This window comes from Lotus japonicus, chromosome 4 (genome assembly GCF_012489685.1).
Source record: "Lotus japonicus ecotype B-129 chromosome 4, LjGifu_v1.2".
Lineage (NCBI taxonomy): Eukaryota > Viridiplantae > Streptophyta > Magnoliopsida > Fabales > Fabaceae > Lotus > Lotus japonicus.
The window spans coordinates 17,595,489-17,615,835 of record NC_080044.1 but is presented as its reverse complement, the minus strand read 5'-3'; the positions used below and the strand labels follow the sequence as shown (position 1 = coordinate 17,615,835).

General features: G+C 33.7%; 3 protein-coding genes and 1 long non-coding RNA gene across 22 annotated transcripts; 2 read left to right on the top strand and 2 right to left on the bottom strand.

The window, feature by feature from the left end:
• The first annotated feature begins 660 nt into the window (after window positions 1-660).
• On the top strand, window positions 661-6,830 carry LOC130709983 (probable LRR receptor-like serine/threonine-protein kinase At1g63430). Of its 18 annotated transcripts, none has more exons than XM_057559125.1 (12): window positions 665-1,113; window positions 1,207-1,300; window positions 1,713-1,853; window positions 1,931-2,077; window positions 2,504-2,614; window positions 3,786-3,902; window positions 3,979-4,043; window positions 4,365-4,616; window positions 4,702-4,907; window positions 5,005-5,256; window positions 5,335-5,519; window positions 6,383-6,830. In XM_057559125.1, the coding sequence occupies exons 5-10, from the start codon at window positions 2,580-2,582 to the stop codon at window positions 5,167-5,169; spliced, it is 840 nt and encodes a 279-aa protein (XP_057415108.1). In that variant the 5' UTR covers window positions 665-1,113; window positions 1,207-1,300; window positions 1,713-1,853; window positions 1,931-2,077; window positions 2,504-2,579; the 3' UTR covers window positions 5,170-5,256; window positions 5,335-5,519; window positions 6,383-6,830. The 18 variants fall into 18 exon arrangements, with proteins under 18 accessions (XP_057415122.1, XP_057415108.1, XP_057415121.1 ...); XM_057559138.1 differs by having other exon boundaries at window positions 6,590-6,792; XM_057559131.1 differs by having other exon boundaries at window positions 5,335-6,290; window positions 6,383-6,792.
• An 873-nt stretch (window positions 6,831-7,703) lies between these two features.
• On the top strand, window positions 7,704-11,735 carry LOC130709984 (uncharacterized). The gene is made up of 5 exons (XR_009010249.1): window positions 7,704-8,081; window positions 8,176-8,253; window positions 10,507-10,588; window positions 10,686-11,525; window positions 11,603-11,735. It is a non-coding gene; the product is annotated as an uncharacterized LOC130709984 (long non-coding RNA).
• A 2,505-nt stretch (window positions 11,736-14,240) lies between these two features.
• On the bottom strand, window positions 14,241-16,261 carry LOC130715270 (uncharacterized). Its single transcript, XM_057565350.1, has 2 exons — window positions 15,520-16,261; window positions 14,241-14,559 (listed from the first exon to the last, which is right to left on the bottom strand). Exon 1 carries the CDS (start codon window positions 16,121-16,123, stop codon window positions 15,530-15,532), a length of 594 nt encoding a protein of 197 aa, XP_057421333.1. The 5' UTR covers window positions 16,124-16,261; the 3' UTR covers window positions 14,241-14,559; window positions 15,520-15,529.
• Window positions 16,262-17,816: 1,555 nt separating this feature from the next.
• LOC130715425 (peroxidase 72-like) lies at window positions 17,817-20,024 on the bottom strand. Of its 2 annotated transcripts, none has more exons than XM_057565521.1 (4): window positions 19,704-20,023; window positions 19,357-19,548; window positions 18,974-19,139; window positions 17,817-18,333 (listed from the first exon to the last, which is right to left on the bottom strand). In XM_057565521.1, the coding sequence occupies exons 1-4, from the start codon at window positions 19,926-19,928 to the stop codon at window positions 17,924-17,926; spliced, it is 993 nt and encodes a 330-aa protein (XP_057421504.1). In that variant the 5' UTR covers window positions 19,929-20,023; the 3' UTR covers window positions 17,817-17,923. The 2 variants fall into 2 exon arrangements, with proteins under 2 accessions (XP_057421504.1, XP_057421505.1); XM_057565522.1 differs by having other exon boundaries at window positions 18,185-18,333; window positions 18,957-19,139; window positions 19,704-20,024.
• Between the last annotated feature and the right edge of the window lie 323 nt (window positions 20,025-20,347).

Sequence of the window (20,347 nt, the reverse complement as noted above, 5' to 3'; positions counted from 1 at the left end):
CAGATGAGATGATTTTTTTTTATTCTTGTCCTTTTATGCTCCATGTAGGAAACAAAAATTAATATATAAGGAATAAAAAATCCACATCGTTAGAAACGGACACACAAGCATGACAATATGTTCTCTGGCCTTATAATCGGTCGGACCAAGAGTTTGTACAAGTGTAACTCCCGCCTCTGGGCGGTTACTTTCTCTTTGCCTATCCTTAGCGGGTTCCATCCACCATCGCTCGCCCCTCACCTTTATTCCACTTGAGCGGTATAAGCGGTGTACAAGGATACGCGGGCCCCTAGGTGAGTCCCTTATTCTAACAAGCTCAGTCCAATATACACAAAAGCTAACGTGATGACAAGAATACAAAACTTAACATTACAAGATTTAAAACTTTAAATTAGCTGACAACTAGCGCAGCAAATATGGTTAATCAGCCATAGTGATTGATTACTACTTGATGATTTTTCCTGGGTGGTATATAGAGTAATCCATAGTATATATATTCAGAAAAAGATCTCAGCCCAGTCATCGCTGACATGGCAACTCCTGATTGGTTAATATAAGAAAAAATCCTACGTGGCATGCATTCCTTCATTCCTATTATCCTACACTTTTTTTCTTAACCTACACTCATATCTCTTTAATACCAATTATTAAAACGCCTTTTTCTTCCCTCTCTCATCTCTTTTCCTTCTCTACCGTTTCATTCATCAGCATCTCTTCCAGTTTTTCTTCACCCACGCCCTCCTCCACCGCTTCTCCGTTCCGTGAATGAGCTCCTCTCAGTCTGCGCCCTCCTCCTTTGAAATTTTCTCCCTCCTCTCTGGAAGATAAAAGGCTACGGGTTTCTTTTTTTCTGATATCACTTCTCACCTGAATTCATCTTCACTCACACTCTGTTCTTCTAACCCTCTATCTACAACGAGTTCTTCTCAGTAACTTATCATAATCTCCTCCCTCCGTTTCGTCACCTCTGTTACCGTTGTTTGCGAGCAGTGTCGTTATCAGTCGCAGGTTTCCATTCTCAAACCATGAAATCTGAATCTTCATACTCATGGCCACTCCGAGCATCATCTCTCGCGGTCTCCCTACTCTCCACGGCGCACGGCGATGACTCAGGTATTTTCATGTTGATTTCTTGATTTAGGACTTAATTGATTTGTGGTTTTTTTGTTTTCATTGCTTTAGGGTTTTCTATTTCTTAATTTTCAGATATCGTCTCCACGGCCTATCTTCCCTAATTTCATCTTCACAGCAGGTTAGGTCTGAATCCTCGGCTGCCATTATTCCCTCATCACCATCTCAGGTATGTTCAAGCATGATTTTTATTTTATTCGTTTTCAAAAAAATTAGGTGATTGATTCATTTCCTTATTAGATGCTGAAATTGTTGATTAGTTGTCTTATCTGCATCAATTAAGTGATTAGTTGTCTTACTGTAATTATTATTTTTCTCAATAATTAGTGTTTTTGAATTTGAATTTTTTCTTGACCTGAAATTACTCCCCTTATCAAGCCTTAAAATTATACTCTCACCCTAAATAACCTCCTTGCCTTATTAATTAGTGATTTTGAATTCAAATTTCCCTTTACCTTAAATTACTCCCCCTGTCAAGCTTCAATTTATTGAATTTTTATAGAGATGAAAATTCAGGTTGAGGATTATATTTTAGGCTATATATTTAAGCTGAAAGTCTCTTTTGGATTTCAATTTTTTAGGCCACGCTACATTCATATTTCAAAGAAACATTCAAAGAATCAAGGATGTGGAGGGTGTGAGCATTTCCTTTATGCATGTGTGTGCTCTTGCCATTGCAGGATTATGGTAACCAGGTCAGCACTACTCCTAGCAAAATTAAGGTCAGCTGCTTCTACACAATTAACAGGTCAACAAATATAATATGGCTTATTAATATGAATCCATTCAATTCCTGTAGCTTGGACTGAGGTTGTATATTGTTGCTCAGTATTACTTAGAGAATGAAGATGAGGCAGAAAATCAGCAATAAAGGGGTGGTTCCTTTAGTTTTGACATTAAAGCCATCTTATGGTGAAAGGGAAAGGAACACTATAAATCATTATGGGTGTGTTTCTCCCTTCTTTTTTAGCTTCCCTCATCAGTTTCTCTATTTTCCCCTTTCTTTATCCATCCAAGATTGTGGTGATGAACTATTTTTCTCTTTCTTATCACTAATTTTTGCTTTTCTTATATCTTTGCAATTGAAGGTTTTATATCATGGTTCACTTTGATATGGGGAGTTACCTTATGTGCTCATATGTCAAGACTTCAGTATTCAATGCTACCCCAATATTTATATATCTTATTATATTTAAACTTTTATTTTGTTGGTTGTGTGGTGGTGTGGTATATTTGGTTTAAACCGTTATATGTTATATATGCAACTGGCTGGGTTTGTGGCTCTATGCCACTCTTTAATGCCTTAAGTCCTTGAAATTTCATACTGATTTTGATGTTTTCCTTAGTTAATTTTTTCCTATGTTGCTTTAAGGTATGAATAATTTTCTGAAGTGAAAAGGAAAACGGATAAAAAAGAAATCCTCAGTTGCTTCAAACATTTGAAGATTATGGTGATGAAGATGACATCAACTTTGATAAACAGGTACCTTTTTCTACACATCCATCCATCCATAATATATACATTTAGGAAAAGATCTCAGCACAGTCATCGCATACGTGGCATCTACTGATTGGTTAATATCATGAAAAATCCTACATGGCACTCAATCCTTCATTCTTCTTATCCTACACCTTTTTCCTAATCCTTCACTCATTTCTCCTTAATCCCCTCTCTCATAAGCGTAACATCCTCTGGCGTTTCAACCTTCAAGTTCATCTCTTCCAGAATTTCCTCAGCGTCTTTGATTTTCATATTCAAAAGCCCTAGAATCCGAAATCAACAATCGCAGCTCTCATTCAATCGTATCTCTCATGGCCCCTTCCAATTCATGAGTTCTTCGATCGCATCTCTCATGGCCCCTTCCAATCGCATCTTGAAGCCTCAAACGTTGGGAGGGAGTAAAACCTTAAAACTGCTTGCTACGTTTGGTCTCTCTGCATAATCTTATTCCAGGTTGTTGTTCAGCCACTAAAGTTATAATCTGTAAGTATTTTTTTCTCAAATTTCAAAGAAAGTTTCAATTTTTAGCTTGAATTTAATTTTTTTTTAGTTGGGTTCTTCAAATTTGCTTCTATTTCATGTAGGATTTTGGGTTGTGCATTTTCGGTTCCTTTTTTGAGTCTGTGAAAATGGGTTTTCTTTCTGGGATGTTTATGGGTATACTGTTTGGCATAGAATTGATGGCAGCATGGGAGCGGATGAATTAGTCCCGAAGTGCGTTCCTATCATCAAAGTTCCATGAACCAAATCGCCCCTCCCGGCCTCATTCCTATCCACGGCAGATTCTAACCATTCTTCCCTTCAATCACATCTCTCACAGCCTGCTCCGATGAAGCATTGTGGTAGAAACCTGCAGTCCAACGGGTTGAGTGGTACGCTGCCTCCGGAACTATGATTCAAATAAGAATGGGATTCCTATGGGATTCAAATAAGAATGGTGAGTGTAATTTTTATTGTTGAATTGTTATGGTTTGGTTTTGAGGATTCCTATTCTTTATAGGAGCCATTCAGTATCCAAAGGGGTTGCATTAGGGAGATTCAAAACTGCTATGGCTAAAAAGCATATAGTCAGGCTTAGCACTAAGTCTTTAAAATGCCCAGTTCCACCTATCAAACTTTGAATTTTATTAATCTGTCTCGATAATTTCATCAGGTATGCATCAGAGGAGAATATAACTGGCTTCTGTAATTCGTCTCAATTAAAAGTAGCAGACTTTTCATATAATTTCTTAGTTGGTAGCATACCAAAATGCTTGGAGAATCTTCAAAGGTACTTTTCTGATTCCCTGGTCAATTGCCATTCTGCTCTTCGACCATATTTAGAAAACATGTACTCTGTCAAACAGTTTAAGCTATCAAGGGAACTGCCTGCAGAGCAAGGACATCAAGCAGCGGCCTTCGATGCAATGCGGTATGTGTGACGCGACCTTTTTAGCATTCAAAATTTAAGGTATGCTTTAGGGTGTGTCTTCATAGACATCTCATAAAATTTGAATCATGCTGAAGAAATGAAGTGAGCTCAGTCTCGACTTTATTGTGAAGTGGCTTTCACTGGGATTCACTTTGTATTCCTTTACTAAAACCCAACCTGGTGTTGGGACTTGGAAATGAATCTATGTAATATTTGCAAATAATGTGAATTATGTCAAATCCAGTATACACTGGATGACACTCTCTACCTTGAATTGCTCCTTCTTAATTTTGTAAATAACACTGAACTATTATTTTATAGCTGGTGCTTCACCTGCCAAGAGTCAGCCAGTGGTGAACCCAAACCACCAACCTACTGAACATATGCCCAAGCATCATGGATCATCAAAACCTTCTTGGCTTTTAGCTATAGAAATAGTAATGGGAACTATGGTCGGTTCTCTCTTTCTGGTTGCTGTTCTCGCTGCTTTCCAGAGGTGTAACAAAAAATCAGCTATCGTTATTCCTTGGAAAAAATCTGCAAGCCAGAAAGATCATATGACAGTTTATATAGGTAAATTTTCTTTGTATTATCTTTTCTATTTACATCATATAGTTCTTGAGCCGCTTTTAACATATTTGGCTTTATTAATGTGCAGACCCTGAGATGTTAAAGGATGTGAGAAGGTATAGCAGACAAGATCTTGAAGTGGCATGTGAAGACTTCAGCAACATAATAGGGTCCTCACCAGACAGTGTGGTCTACAAGGGGACCATGAAAGGTGGGCCTGAGATTGGTGTAATTTCCCTCTGCATTAGGGAGGAGCAATGGACAGGGTACGTTGAACTCTATTTTCAGAGAGAGGTAAATGGAAACATTCCAATAACTACCGCACACAAGAGTTGACAGACAATAGTTGTCCAAGTTTTTAAATATTTATTATGCTATTGATTTCTTTCAGGTGGCAGAATTGGCTAGGCTAAATCATGAGAATACTGGAAAATTACTGGGGTATTGTAGAGAGAGCACTCCGTTTACAAGGATGTTGGTTTTTGATTATGCTTTAAATGGGACCCAAAATGTAGCAAAGTCAATGGCGAAGTACCCAAAACCCATCACCGATTAGCCTCCATTTGCTGCTGTAGTTTTGACTTGATTAGCCTCCATTTGCTGCTGTAGTTTTGACTTGAACCCCATCACCGGTACTTCATAGGTAAGTTTGTTGAGGGAAAATCTATCAGAGTATTAAGCTTGCCTACACTCTGATATACATTCATTCGGTTTATTTCAGGAACCATTTGATTTTATAGTAGCAGCTCTTGCAAAGTTTGTTGATTCAGAACCTGAAGGTTTTCATCCACCCCGAGGAAGACATATCTTGGCTGGATTTTACGTTCTCATTCCCAGTGAAGCAAACAAAGCAAGTGCACCTGGGAATCTAATAAGGTGGACTGAGGGTTTCCATATGAAGATACAGTAATTCTCTTTACCTTGATTATGTTTTCAATTTTTTTTTATTGAACATCTTTCATGCTGTCATTTTATCTTCATTATATTGTGATGCATCTGAAGACTTCCACGAGTCTGTCTCGGTTTCACATACACACTAGCACAATCCTTTTTGCTTCTGTTAAAGGTATGCTTTGGTATTGAATGAAAACAGAGAAACTAAAGGGATAAGGAAGAGAATGGAAGAGAGTTAGGGGGTTATAGAATGATTGTACTTCCATTTTATTGGGCAATTTAAAATCTTTCAAAAGTAGTAGAAGCTTGAAATTTCCATAAAGTTGAACATGGAATGCTTGAAGCTCTCCCTTCCCCATCCTTCTCCATCCAAATCAAACATACCTCAACATTTTTTTATAAAACTCTGAATCTGAAATTACCATCACGAATAAGTGCTAATCTCAGACCACATGATGTATCACAGTTGCCTTGCAGTTCATGGTTCTGCAGACCCAGTTATCCCTGTCAAAGATGCACAATAGTTTCCCAATATTATACCTAACCACAAATTACATATCATACATCATAGTTACACTAAACACCAAGATGAGCTCGACTTCATTGTTATGATCATGGTTACTCATACACTTGATTCATTTCTTGATTCCAAAATTAATTGCAATGATTTGTTTGATATTATTCTTAGTTTTCAAATTATAGATGAAAATCATGTTTCCGCCTGGGATCTTCTACCTGACATATATAATTGTTCATCGCATTATTTGATAGTTTTTGGATAATGTAAGTTTCCTCTATTTCCTGGATCATTCAATTGTGGAATTTAAAAGAAATAATTCTGCGTTGACTGCTTACCATTATCTATTTATGACAAGATTATCTATGCTCGTGCCTACACTTATGAGCATCACTACAACCTCCTGCATGCTTTGGCCGCTAAAATGTTTGAAGAACCATTCAGACTTTTGGTGTGATGTTACCGATACTGAACACAGTTATCTTCAATTGGTTTATTATGGGATATGGAGAGTTAATAAAATTGACTGATGGCAGACTGTAGATTCAATGATTGCTTTGTTTAGGGTGGACTTTTCAGGAAAAGGAGAGCTTGCTGAGCGCCGGGTATATGAATCGGTCATTTAAATTCATTTACAACAACCTGTTCCCTTCTCTATGTCCAATTTTGCGGATATGTAAAATAACCATTGCAGCAAAAACTGGCACAAATTCATTCTCGATTGATACAGATAGCTGAGGAATTCAATGTATCAGTTTACATGACAAATCCAGGTATTCTATGAAACTTACGTGTTAATTTCCCCTCTCAAATCCCGAAACCGATAGTCTAAATGGGTTTGTTTAAAAACATTAAGCAGAAGTATTTAATTTTTGGTTTACGGCTTTTATACTACTAATGCTTCCAAATATGCCTTCTGCAATTTCAAAAATTCATTCTATTAATCAGTGATTTGACTGTTATGCAGAAGTTCAAAAACTTATGCAATGGAACGTGACTAATAGTGGTTATTCTTGGAACATGGTTCTTTGTGCTTAAATATCTTATATAAATGGACGTATGTTTTCAGACATATTCAGACATTTTCAGACATTTTCATTCCAAGAATGGACATGGTTCTTTGGGTAAACTCACGTAAAACAAAGACAATGAAAACTAAAAAAATGTTTTTTAATAAACTAGAGTGTAACAATCAAATTTTATTCAAAGATAAAAACATTAATAACACTATCCATGTCCTTTTTAATAAAAAAACGTTTTTTCATACACATAATTGTTCTTTAATACAATAATTGTTCAAAAAATGTCTAAAATAAGACGTTTAATATTAAATGAATAGGTAACGGATTAACTTTAAAATAAATTAGCCTTTAATTGTGTATACGAAATTAACCTAACATTAATACTAATAAAGTCTTCATGTTATAAAAATTGAAATAATTTAAATTTTCAAAAAATGAAATCAATGCATAATGACAAATTAGGTATTCCAATCAAATTTGAAATTATACTGTAAAAAAACATTAATGCATAAATTTAATGCGTATAATGTGCAGTCAATTTAATGGCATAAAAGAAGTTTAATACATTAATTAATTTATGCACAAAAATTAAATTATTTAATGACATTCAATATGATTTTCATAAAAAGGCCTAAGATCAGTCTTCAAATTTGGAATAATCAAACAATTTAATGACATATTAAATGAAAATTTGAATTTAGAAAAAAGAAAAACAATAATGATAATTTAAGTATTCTAAATAAAACTGAAATTTTAATGTCAAACAAAACTTTTGCACATTTTAAATTACTCTCATAATTGCAATTTCTAAAAAAATGGTAGGTTTTTTTTTATCAAAGTCTCTTTAAAGTCTCTTCTCATAAGGCTTTATAAAGCCACACCATGTTTCTATCTTTTCACAAATTAGTTCTCTGCGCCTTAAAACTTTCTCTCACGGCAAATGTTCGTGTCTAGCCCCTAATGAATTCCCCTGTTAGTGCTGGTCCATCTACAGCAACGTTTGGAGATCAAGAATACATTAATGCAATCAAAGAAGTTAGTGAAATCATTACAGATGAACATCATTCTGGAAATGAATTAAGAAGGCTATTTGCTTCATTATTAATTACAAATATTATGAACAACCCAGATCACGTATGGAATATCACTTGGAAACTGTTGGCTAACGACATTCAACATGAATATCGCGGAACTCTTACGCAACCAGGTATGATTCCAACTTTCAGTCTTTCATCTAACACATTTTGAAATTAATTTAATCTATTGTTATCTTTTACATATTTAATTATAGAAGATCATGCATTGAAGAAACCGATTCTTCTAAAAATTGACAACCATCTACAGTCTAATGGAAAGTCTCTGAAGGAATTTACATGTTTCTCGGATGTTGATTTTACCGAAGTAATTCACTTCACTACCTAACTAATTCTGCGGTCAAAGAAATTATGGATGACAGTAATATTTATGAGACATCACAAATAGACAAAAATTAACAAAATGTACTCGAGATTTTAATACTCCTATTTACACGGTTTTTAATGCAAAATTATTAAAACACAATAAATGTTGTTCTCAACACCTTTTCAAAAAATACGTTCCTATTTGATTGTCATATAATGTTATTAAAAATCATACCTTCTCACATTAAAAAATAGTTTAACTACATTAATTACATTCAATTATTTTCCAAATTAATCCTTAAAAATATATTTCATTAATTCCGTTGATTGATGTTTAAAAATTCATGAAACAATTTATTTTATATCCTTAATTACAATGATTTAATTACATAATTTAATTATACTAAATTATCTGCGTTAATTACGTTAGGTACATTTCAAAAACAATTAGGTAAAGTTACAATATGAATATTGAAAACACATTAAATGTTATTTCAAAAAAGGGGTTTTTAATTGATCGTCATTAATGTGTAAATGCGCCTATTTATACGGTGTTTAGTGCAAAATTATTAAACTACATTAGCTGTTATATTTAATACCTTATAAAATCTTTTCAAAAAAATACATTTTAAAACATTACGTTTTAAGAATTCTATATTCTATTTCCTTCTCAAAGGAAAACTTTAAAAACATCTATTAAATGGTTTTTAAATAAATAAATGATTCTCAAATAATAACAAAATTAAATAGCATATCTCACGCAATTTTTTAAAACAGAATTAGTCACTAATTACAAACAAATTTATTGAAATAATAACTTTTAGGAAAATAATAATAATAAAACACGTTTAATGTTTTTTAAAATACTGTTGTCAACTAAACGTCTTTTAAGATCATTGATTAATAGTGAAATAAAATATCTTCCATTCTTGAAATACAAATAAAATAGTTTTAAAGCAGTATTAATGAATAAAAAATTTAATTCTGATCATTTAATATAAATAATCATAATTTTCTCCATTACATAAATAGTTTAAATACATTAATTACCATCATTTATTTTAATTATTGTAAATTTACAAAATATTTTAAATGCCATGATTACCATCATTTTAATTAAATTATTAATCATTCACAAATTATTACGTTTAATACGTTGACTTAATTTAAAAAATAAAACGTAGTACAACATTTAATTCAATAATAATTACTTTTAAAAAAATCAAACACGTTTTTTTGCCTTTTACAGCATACATTTAACTCAAATGAATTAAAATAAATTTATTACCAATTAATTCTAAGTCAAAAAAAATCACAAACTAATACATTTAATTCACTGACTTAATTTAAGAAAAAAGCGTGATACAACATTTAATTCAATATTAATTACTATTAAAAAAATCAATCACATTTTTCTGCCTTTTACAGCATACATTTATGTCAAATGAATTAAAATAAATTTATCATCAATTAATTATAAGTCAAAAAATTCAAATATTAATAAAATTTAATTCGTTGACTTAATTTAAAAAAAACGTTTTACAACATTTAATTCAGTAATAATTACTAATAAAAAAAATCAATCACGTTTTTTTTCCTTTTACAACATACATTTAAGTCAAATGAATTAAAATAAATTTATTACCAATCAATTCTAAGTCAAAATTTTCAAATATTTCATCATATTATTTAAAATTAAAGGTACCAAATTTAATGCAAAAACGTACGGCCATTTATTATTTAAAAGTAAATACTCGAATTTAATGATAAAACCCTAATTTCCACCTTATAATTTAAAAAAATAAAAATAACTAAAAATAAGTTTCGTGTGATAACATTCAAAAAAGAAAAAGAAAACCACAAAAAATAGGCTGATTGGATTGCATCATTTGAGCTAACATCTATATATGTATCTCCTTACTCATATCATAGCACCAAAGTCTCCTCCATTACAACACAATATTTTTTCATTTTCTTCTAAGAAATTACACCATGAATCCTCACGTCAGTAATCTTGACCAAATAAATCCTACAACAAAAAACTGGAATATTGTTGTCAGAGTCATCAGGGTGTGGAATACAATAGCGGAAGGGGAAGGAAATCCACCATCAACCTATAATCTGTTATTGATGGATCACAAGGTTAGTAACAAAAAACACCGACTTTTTTATTAATTATCCTAATACCGTTTAATTTACTTCAGAAACTTACATCGATATGAACCTTCACCATTTGTAGGATCAAACAACACATGCAGAATGTTGGCTAAGCAGTTCAGAATGTCATGCAAAAAGAATCAATGAAGGATTAGTATACAGCTTTGAATATTTTTTCGTATAGCATAACTTCCAAGCTTTAAGTTCATCAAGACACCAATATAAGATACACTTGCTGAATAGAACAATGATATTTAAATATGATGAAAGTATGGTTCCTTTGCGTGAGCTGAAATTTGACAACGTGCATGGTGTTCTTAACGATGACTTCGATGAGAGATACTTGGTTGGTAAGTAAATCAATTGATTCAAATGAATTCACGTAGGTTATCACTTTCAAGCATTTACATTAACATGAAAATAGATGTCATGGGGGAAATTACGCACGTCGGAAACTATCAAGGATATGAGTGGAACGGAGTGGCGACTGATATTAGAGACATTGAAATCGAATCTCAAGGGTAAGTTATTAGCTTTTATCATAAAAACCGAGAAAAAAAAGAATATTACCTACCGATAAAAAAAATTAAGCGCGATTAAATTATTATTTTTGCATGAAAAAATTTAAATGTTTGTTATACGACGAATTTGTCAACAATTTAGATAAAGTTCTAAGTGGAGAAGATAACAAACATGTTGTTGTTATCATATTACTGGGAGCAGTAACAAGGCATCAAGGTACATTTTATAACTTTGATCTAATTTCTAAAATAATCTTCTCTATAAAACAGTAACAGGTTTAATATGTAAATAACATCTGACTAATAAAAAATTTGCAGGGGAATATTTGTTAACTACTGGGTTAAAATGCACAAAAGTCATGTTCAATCCTAACATTCATGAAGCGGAGTGCTACAGAGAGGTTTGTCCGTGCAAAATATTGAATAATCGTTTCAACAACTTTTAATGACAATTCCAACTAATAATCTTTATTTACAGGTTATTTGAGTGTGACACAGTCCCTACTCAAGTTATGAATGTCCTGCTTGAAAGCTTCAAAGTTATTGAAGAAGATGAGTTTCTAAAACTATTTCCACGCACAAACATTGGAAATTTGGTTACGTGCAGATCGGTATGTTTTTCTCACATAAGTCCTTAAATAATTTTAGTTGTATTTATAAAATATAAATAAAAAAAACCGGAGCATGTTTCCTTTTGTATAGAACAAAACATATTTTTTTTTGCCATTCTTAAAAAAAAAGCGTATTTTTTTATATTTACTGGTTTTTAAATACATTAAATTTTAATAAATTATAAAATGCTATATTCCTTTCCTATTTAACGGAAAAATTCTGAAGATCGGTTATTTGACAGTTTTTATATACACATATTAATAATAATAATTTTATAAAAACATTTACTTTTGTATTACCTTTTTTTAAAAAAATATATATAATTGGTAGAGTTAATTGCTTATTTAACTCCTGATATTTTTATTAAATGATAACAACATTAAGGACAAAATTCCATTACTTTTATGAAATTTTTTTTATCAGTAAACATATTTAATGTTTTTTCTACACATAAAATTTTAGAAAAATAATAGCAACAAATACTACTATAATACATACATATTTAGAAAAAGCATGTCATTAGGTAGGTACATTTAAATGTATTAAATATACATAGGTTATTATCATTATTAATATTACAAACAGTTGTTACTACAACAAAATTCTAAATCAAATATTCATTACTACAGCGCACAATATTCATTGTGTATGCTGTGATTGAGAAAATTGTGAGCACAGATGATTGATATTATCATGATTGCAAATGTCACACATTAGCATACTTTGATGAATCACTATATTTTTGTCCAAAGTGTAACAAGCACATCACTCCTACAATACGGTGAACTCCATTTTGAATAAATAAATCTGACATGCCTGCCATCAAATTCGGTGACGCATGGCGGATTCCTATTTTGTTCAATAAACATTACATTTAGTTTAATTATTGATGTTTACCTAAGGTACAAGTTGTTGATGCATGTTGCTGATAATACTGGATCTGCAACTTTGACAATTTTTTATAGCGATAGTTGTCATCTAATCAACAAAAAAAAGCAACGAAATTTTGGATAAAATGGAAAAGGTAAACAGATACAATTCAAATTAAGCACTTTTACATTGAAAAATTAATTCATAATATATTAATTTATTTCATTTTATTTTAAATAAATTCTAGAACGGCTGCATGAAACACCCACCAAAAGAAACTGTTGATTTGGTGCACAAGGAATTTCTTTTCAAGGTCGAAAAGAAAGATAGATTCAGAAAGTGGTTTAAATTAGCATTTAATGTCCTGAAAATTTGCATGGACCCACAAGTTATTTCAAAATTCAAATCAAATTTATAAGTGCACATATGATGAAGAAGATCAAGGTGGAGAAGATGTAGTACCATTCCCTTAATGTTGCTTATGCATAAATATTCTTTGTGCTAAACTTTGCTTTGTATTTCTTTATCCGTATTGAGAATTTCTACTTTTTTGGGTATATTGACCTCGGTGGTCAATTTGAATCATTTTGACAATTTTTAATATTTCATATATTTACCACGGTTGTCTATTTTTCAATAAATCACTGTCTGTTTGAAAATCTTCGTGCAAAGTAATATATATGTGCTATTCACCCAAAAATAAATTGATATGAAACAACCACAGAACAATTGCTCATTTTTTGGCACAATAAACCTATACACTAAACTAACAAAATAACACCCAAAATTCTTTAAAAAAACATTAAAAAAAAGAACATAACTGTATTTAATAATTAAATATTAAAAAATTCATTCAACTAATTTAAAAAAAAAAAAATCGAGAATAAATTTCCCCGTGCAAGGCACGGGTATAAAACTAGTGATATATACACATCTCACTTTCTCACTCATCTTATTTCCACACATTTTTCTTCTTATTTCTCTCTACATTTCCTGTCACATCACAAATCATATCACTCATTTCTCTCTCTCTTCAAACAAACATAAATAAAACTAGTTAAAAAACATGCAAATGATATAATCATTATTATCTAAATAGTTAAAAAACAACCTATTTTAATTATGTAAGTGTTACATTTGTTTATGTTTTTGTTAGTACCAGTTATCAAAAAATACAATCTTTAAGACAGATCTTTTCAATCATCAATCAAGATAACAGCAAAGCTGTACCCCCTATGAAAATCCTTTTCAGTTACCAGTTGGGCAAAATTATAAAGTTTCTACTCTAGAGACGGATCCAATCAATACTGCAATCAAGTAAGGAATAGTATTAAATGGAAATGTATTGCAGCATGCGAGAAAACTCTCAGTATATCAGGAGAAGGTATCCCTGGAGAGCCGATCTTGCGATGTGGAAAAGAGGAAACAAGCAGAAGAGATATATCAAGGATTCAAGGCATCATATAATCAGATAAACAATGATAAAAAGGTAAAAACCAATATACTACACACTGAACACAGACAACAGAAGCCAAAAGGAGACAGCAATTAAGGGTGTAATCCAACACTGGTTGTCCATCACACATGATTGCGAGGTCATGGTAGTTCAGTGGACAACAAATAGGTAATAAAGCTTCATCAGCAAGTCGCATGTTTATTATGTCAGTTCAAAAATGATTCCATCGTCATAATCCAATTCTACAACATTGGTTGATAAGTGATCAAGAAAATTCAAGGCATAAAGAGCCAGATATAACAAATAAGGGAGAAATAACAATGAAAAAGGCAGTGAGGTAGGAGCATAATGTGCTCACCAGTGTTTTCAACAACAAGAAAGTATAAAAGATTTGCATTATGAGAAGACCTTCATTGCCTTCCATCACCTGCTGATGAGGACTAGAGTTTGAGGCACTAGCTGCTACACATGACTAAGTTCTTCATCCTGTCTTTTCCCTAGGCAAGTCCAAATATTAAAATGCTAATTAGAAATTGAGATCGTCGAAAACACTTTGGTGGCGTTAACATTATATGTACATAGTATATCTCTATGTCCTATTATCAGGAAGACAATATGTACATATAAAGCCGGAGATGCTTATGTTACCTAATGACAGATTGAGAAATATCATTTATTTTATATGCCATCGAACCAACTTGACGCCTTACTTTATGCTGTCACAGTTTTCCATACAGAACTTATTCCTAGGCAATCATAACTGTGGATTAATGAATACAGAACTGCAATCACCTAACACTTCAACCTTATTTTCAAAGTTAAATCCACAGCATTTGAAGGAATCCACTCACATTTATTAAAAAAATCGCAAGAAAATAGACAATGATTAGGACTTGTTTGTCTAAATAAGGGATACCCTAATCCCACAAAACCTAATAGCTTTGAAGTTTGAAAGTTATTAGGAAAGCGTTGCCCCTGCAATTTCATCTTATCCTTTCCTCCCTACAAATTGCCATGTGTATAATTCGCTACATCAAAAAGCCTCAAACCTCAACCAAGGAAAAAGGAGCACAAATGTTTGAGCCACTTCCAAATTATTTATCTCTATTAATGCGCAAATTGAATACCCTAAACTCCGGTTCAATGGGTGTACGTGACTGATTGAGTAGGATCTCTTATCCCATGCTCTGACTGTCCATTGTCCATTTAGTGTATTAGTACCTAAATTCCTTCTTTAATTTAATAAGCTAGAGACTTCTAATTCCTTATTTCATCTTGTGATCCCTTTTACATTAAACCGGTCCCGGAACAAAATTCTTAATTCCATGAAACACAGAAAATAAACTTCTGGGGCAGTATAGGCAACAGCAAAACACACATAATTCACTGTATTCTACAGAAAACATAGCATCTCAAACAAACAATGTTACTCCTTATTAATGAGGAAGATTGTATACCTTATTCCATTCATTCCATCGAAGCTTTGGCGCCAACGTCCTTCAGCTTGGCAATAATAGCCTCAGCTTCCTCCTTGGTCACACCTTTCTTCAAAACCGTAGGCACCTTCTCCACCAAATCCTTAGCTTCCTTCAACCCCAAGCTAGTAAACGTCCTCACTTCCTTAATCACCTTAATCTTCGACGCCGCATCAAACGCATCAAGCTTCACATCAAAAGCCGTTTTCTCAGCCTTCTTCTCCTCTTCTTGCCCTCCTCCTCCACCACCACCACCCTTCGCCGCACCCTTCGGCAAACCCCTAATCCCCATTCCAGGCACCATCAGCATCGCAATTGGAAGCTCATTGATCCCCTTCTTCTCCCGCATCACTTCAACCAGGTCCATCACCTCCAGCAGCGTCAACCCCGTGAGCTCGTCCACGATCGCCGACACTTTCTCCGGCGTGGCGGTGCTGCAATTGCGCGCGAAGAGGGAACGACATTGTTGCGATTTCGAATTCGATGACTGGTTGTTTGGTGCGAATCGCGGAATCGAAGGAGAAGAAGGGAATTTAGGGTTTTGTGTTAGGGTTTTGCGGAGAAGTGAGAAGTGTGTGAACCTCATTGCAATGTGTGGTGGAAGAAGCTGCTACTACTCGTGATTTCTCATCGGAAATGATGAAAATTGGTTACAGCGTTGAGAGTTTCAGTCACTGTGTGTGTGATTTGATTTCAGGGGCATAAACCCTACACGAAGAAGATGCTGATTGGTTTTACGCTTTTGCCCCTTTTTTTCTTGATGAAACTGTAAATGGGCCTAGTGGGTTGGGTGGGCTGGGTTGGTTTCATTGGGCCAGTCTATTTGTCGCTTATTAATCGAGTTAAAGAGTTGCTTCGGCGGGATTGGGAGGTGCTTTGTCACCTTTTGCTTTGTGAAGGCAATGTAGCTGCGGAGTTCTTGGCGAAATTGGGTGTTGAGTCGTCGTCTTCTATGTTGGTGTGGGATGATCCACGGGTTGGCGTTGCTCCTATGCTTCTTGCTGATCGTCTAGGGATTTCTTTCCTTAGGGGGTAGGCGTTTCTTCTCTATTTTTTCCTTTGTGTTTCTCTCTTTAAGCATTTGTAACAAAAAAAACCGGTTAAACCTGCTAATTTACTGACATGTCAGCAGTCACCTACATGCTAACAACGTACATCAAGGGTCAACATGGTCAAATGACTAAAATCAAACGGTTTATCAAGTTTAGGGATGAGAATCACAAAAAAATTAATTTAAGGACGGAAACCAAATTCTCACTATAGTGTTTAGGGACCAAAAACTTATTGAACCTTTTGTTTTTTAGTTGTAAAGTTTTTATTCCTGATTTTAAATGTCATGGCAAAGGTGGACTTGCTAAAATAATGGTCCACCATGGACCGATATGTAAATTTTGTGGTTTTGTAAAATTTTGGACCACCATGGACCATTTAGGTGTTTTATGTTGTTTTATCAACATCTAAAAGTGGATTTCCATATTTTTTGAAAAAATTGAAGTTGTTGGGTTGATTTGTTGCAAAGTTTGGAAGAATGTGAGTTTGGAAGCGGTGGTTGAGGTTCAAGAGATAGTGGCTTCTTTGATGGTGGTGGTGGGAGCGACACTAAAGGGTGGAGGTCGTAGTGGTGTTAGTGGCACTAGCCGGTAGAGCTGTATAGAGATGAAATGGGATATGGGGTTGAGAGTAATTCAGGTATAAAATTATTTTACACTCCATGAGTGGTCCTAAATTTTATAAAATAAAACAACATGAAACACTTAAGATGGTCACAAAACCTTAAAATTTACATAGTGGTTTATGGTAGACTTTATTTTAGCAACCCCTTATACGTCACGTGCCCAACTATACATTTTCAAGGGTTATAAGCTGGAAGAGGTTACAAAGAAAACTAACTAAGTGTGAAACAGAGCATATTATAAAAAAAATGTCTCATATTTTTCTCCCACACTATTTTTACAACCATGTATTTACCCGGGTTCATGCACTACTTCTAAAGTGAGAGTAGTGGACGATTATCACATTACCTTATCTTACCTTGCTGATATTATCCCTAATGATTGATGTAGGTTATGATTAATTTAAAACAAAAGAACTATATATTTGCTGGGTTAATTTGATCATCATGCGGTAGTTTAATTTCACTGCACAATATAGTGTCGACTAAACAGTAGTAATGAGTAAACAATCACTTCTTTATAAACCAATTATGTGAAATAATTTCATGAAATACACACAAGAATGTTATCTAAAGAAGTGACCTCATGATCAATCAACTCACCAAGGAAAAGAAAAGGAACATCGTTTTTATTTATGGAATAAACCAAAGAAACATAAACAAAATGGGTACAATTTCATGATGTATGATATTGCTTTATCAAGTGTTGATTACTTAATTAATGACCCTGCAATTCTTTCTGATCTCTCCCTTTGAACCAGTCAATGGAGAAATGTTCCCCATCATGATCATGGACTTGGCGAATTGTTCAAAGAAGAGGTCGTTTCTCTCAGCATAGAGCTTCACCAGTTGTGCTGATTCTTGATTCGCGGTTAAGAGAATTTCATCAGAGCTCAACAGACCCTTGTAAGCTAAAAGGTTCTTGAAGTAGGTGTTGTCAAATTTTGTTGGTGTGACAGGGTCAAGGAAAACCAGATTCTGGTCACCTCCTGATTTAGGACACTGAGTGCGCAATTCAGCAGCATAGTTTGGGTCAAGAGTGAAGTCTGCTTTGCCATTACCAGTTTGGTTGTAGAGTCTTTGCCTGAAGCTGGCGCACCTGGAGTTTCCTATGGTGTGGCTCCCTATACCAATGACACAAAAATTGTTTACGATGCAGTCATGCAGAGCCATGGGAAGTGTATTTAAATGCAAGACATAATCAAATTAAGGAAGAGACAATTTTGAGATTTTTGCCCCACCTGAGTTTACATTGGTCCTTCTAGTTTTTTTTAACTAATCAAGTCATTCTTTGAAAATTAAACAAATTTGGTCCATCTTTAGATTTTCATATGCATAAAACCATTAAATGTTCATTTTCTTTTCATATATTTTAGGGTTTAGACAAATTTGATATATGATACAATTAAAAAAATTAATGAAAATTTGTTTGATTTTGAATTGAGATTTTTTAATTTTTATTAAAATGTAATATTTTGATTAGTAGTTTTGTTAAGAAGAACGTCTACAATGATTAAATAAATCAGTTTGTGAAGTTTTTTAGTAAAAAATGAGAACCTGTGAATTTTAAGTAGGATAATATTGATAAGGGAACTCTTTTTTTTTGTTAAATGGAGGGATAAGGGAACTTCAACAATTGACTAAATCTATTAAGTAAATAAATATTGAGGGAATAAAGATGATCATGCCAATCAAAATTTATCCACAAGTCAAGAATGTTTCTGAACTGTAAAGACAAGAAGCAGACAAGTTCAAGGAGTAGACCAGACAGAGCAACTAGATCAACAATGTTAAGCCCCTGAAGCTTGAATTTAGTTAGGATGGTTTGGAATGTGTTGTTTGGTGCAGGAATGTTATTGTTGGAGCCACTTAAGCTTGCACTTCTTGAGTCCCTTCTGCCTAAAGGTACTTCCCAGCTTGGTCCACCAGTCTGTAACATAAAAGAGTGGTAAATTAAACTTGACAATGAAAGTCTTGGTAGTGAAAGATTAAAGCATGTTTGGATCAACTTCTCATTTTCCAGAATCAATTCTGACACTACAAGCTACTTACATCCCTAGAATTGATTTTGACTTAAAAATCAATGGTAGAAGAATTTCTAAACATGCACGTAATTGCAATGCAAAGCCAAAGGAAGAAATACTTACAAGGACAGTAGAATCTCTGGCAGCTAGAGCCAAAATGTCAGCACAAGACACTACTTGAGGACACTCTTTTTCTAGTGCTTGTTTGATTTCATCAATGACTTCAAATCCTCTAGCTGAATTGCGGTTCGGATTCGACACTTTCTCACTGGTAAAGGATCCACTGCCATCTAACAGCAATGAAGCATCACAACCCTGCAACAACACCAACTTGGAATCATAAATTTGAAAAAAACAACTCTAACATAAACTAAATAACCGAGTTTACCAATAAGACTAATATCACAAAGTTATGATCATAATACTAATAATTTTCTCTTTTAGTTAACTGAATCATAGGAAGAAATTACCTTGACGAAACAATCATGGAAATGAAGTCTGAGAATCGAAGCAGCAGTGCGTGTTTCCCTTGCAACAGCATTGGCAACTATGGACTTGACAATCTCCTTAGCTTGTGGGCATGAATAGTCATAGAATTGAGGGTAGAGGTAACCCCCCATTTTCTTGTGACAGAGGCACAAGGGAGCAAAGGCTAGTAAGGAAAGGAGCATGAGAAGGCTCATAGAATTGGCCATTGTTGTTTCTTTCAGTATCACTTGAAGGGACAAGAAGTGTAGAAGAATTGTTGAAGTTGAAGAGAAGTTCTCAAAGGTGATTGCATGAGTGATGTGATGGGGAATTGTATTTATAGAGAAGAAGGACTAAGGGGAAAATTAGTGCATGACAGAGAAAGAAAAGGGAGAAGGAATGAAGGAAAGTTGGAGTTGGTAAGATATCTATTTCTAAATTAGGGGAAGAGAAAAGTGGAGTTAGTATAGCTTTGTTATTAAAAATAAATTACCTATAGTCTGAATTCGGAATGGTTCACATATAATCAAATTGTTTTTTTTTTTCTCCTTTGACCACCAGTCTTCACGAGGGAAAGGGGCCCTACGTGATTAATTTGGCTCATGATACGGTAGTGATGTCCCTGGCCACAAAGGTTTTTATTTTT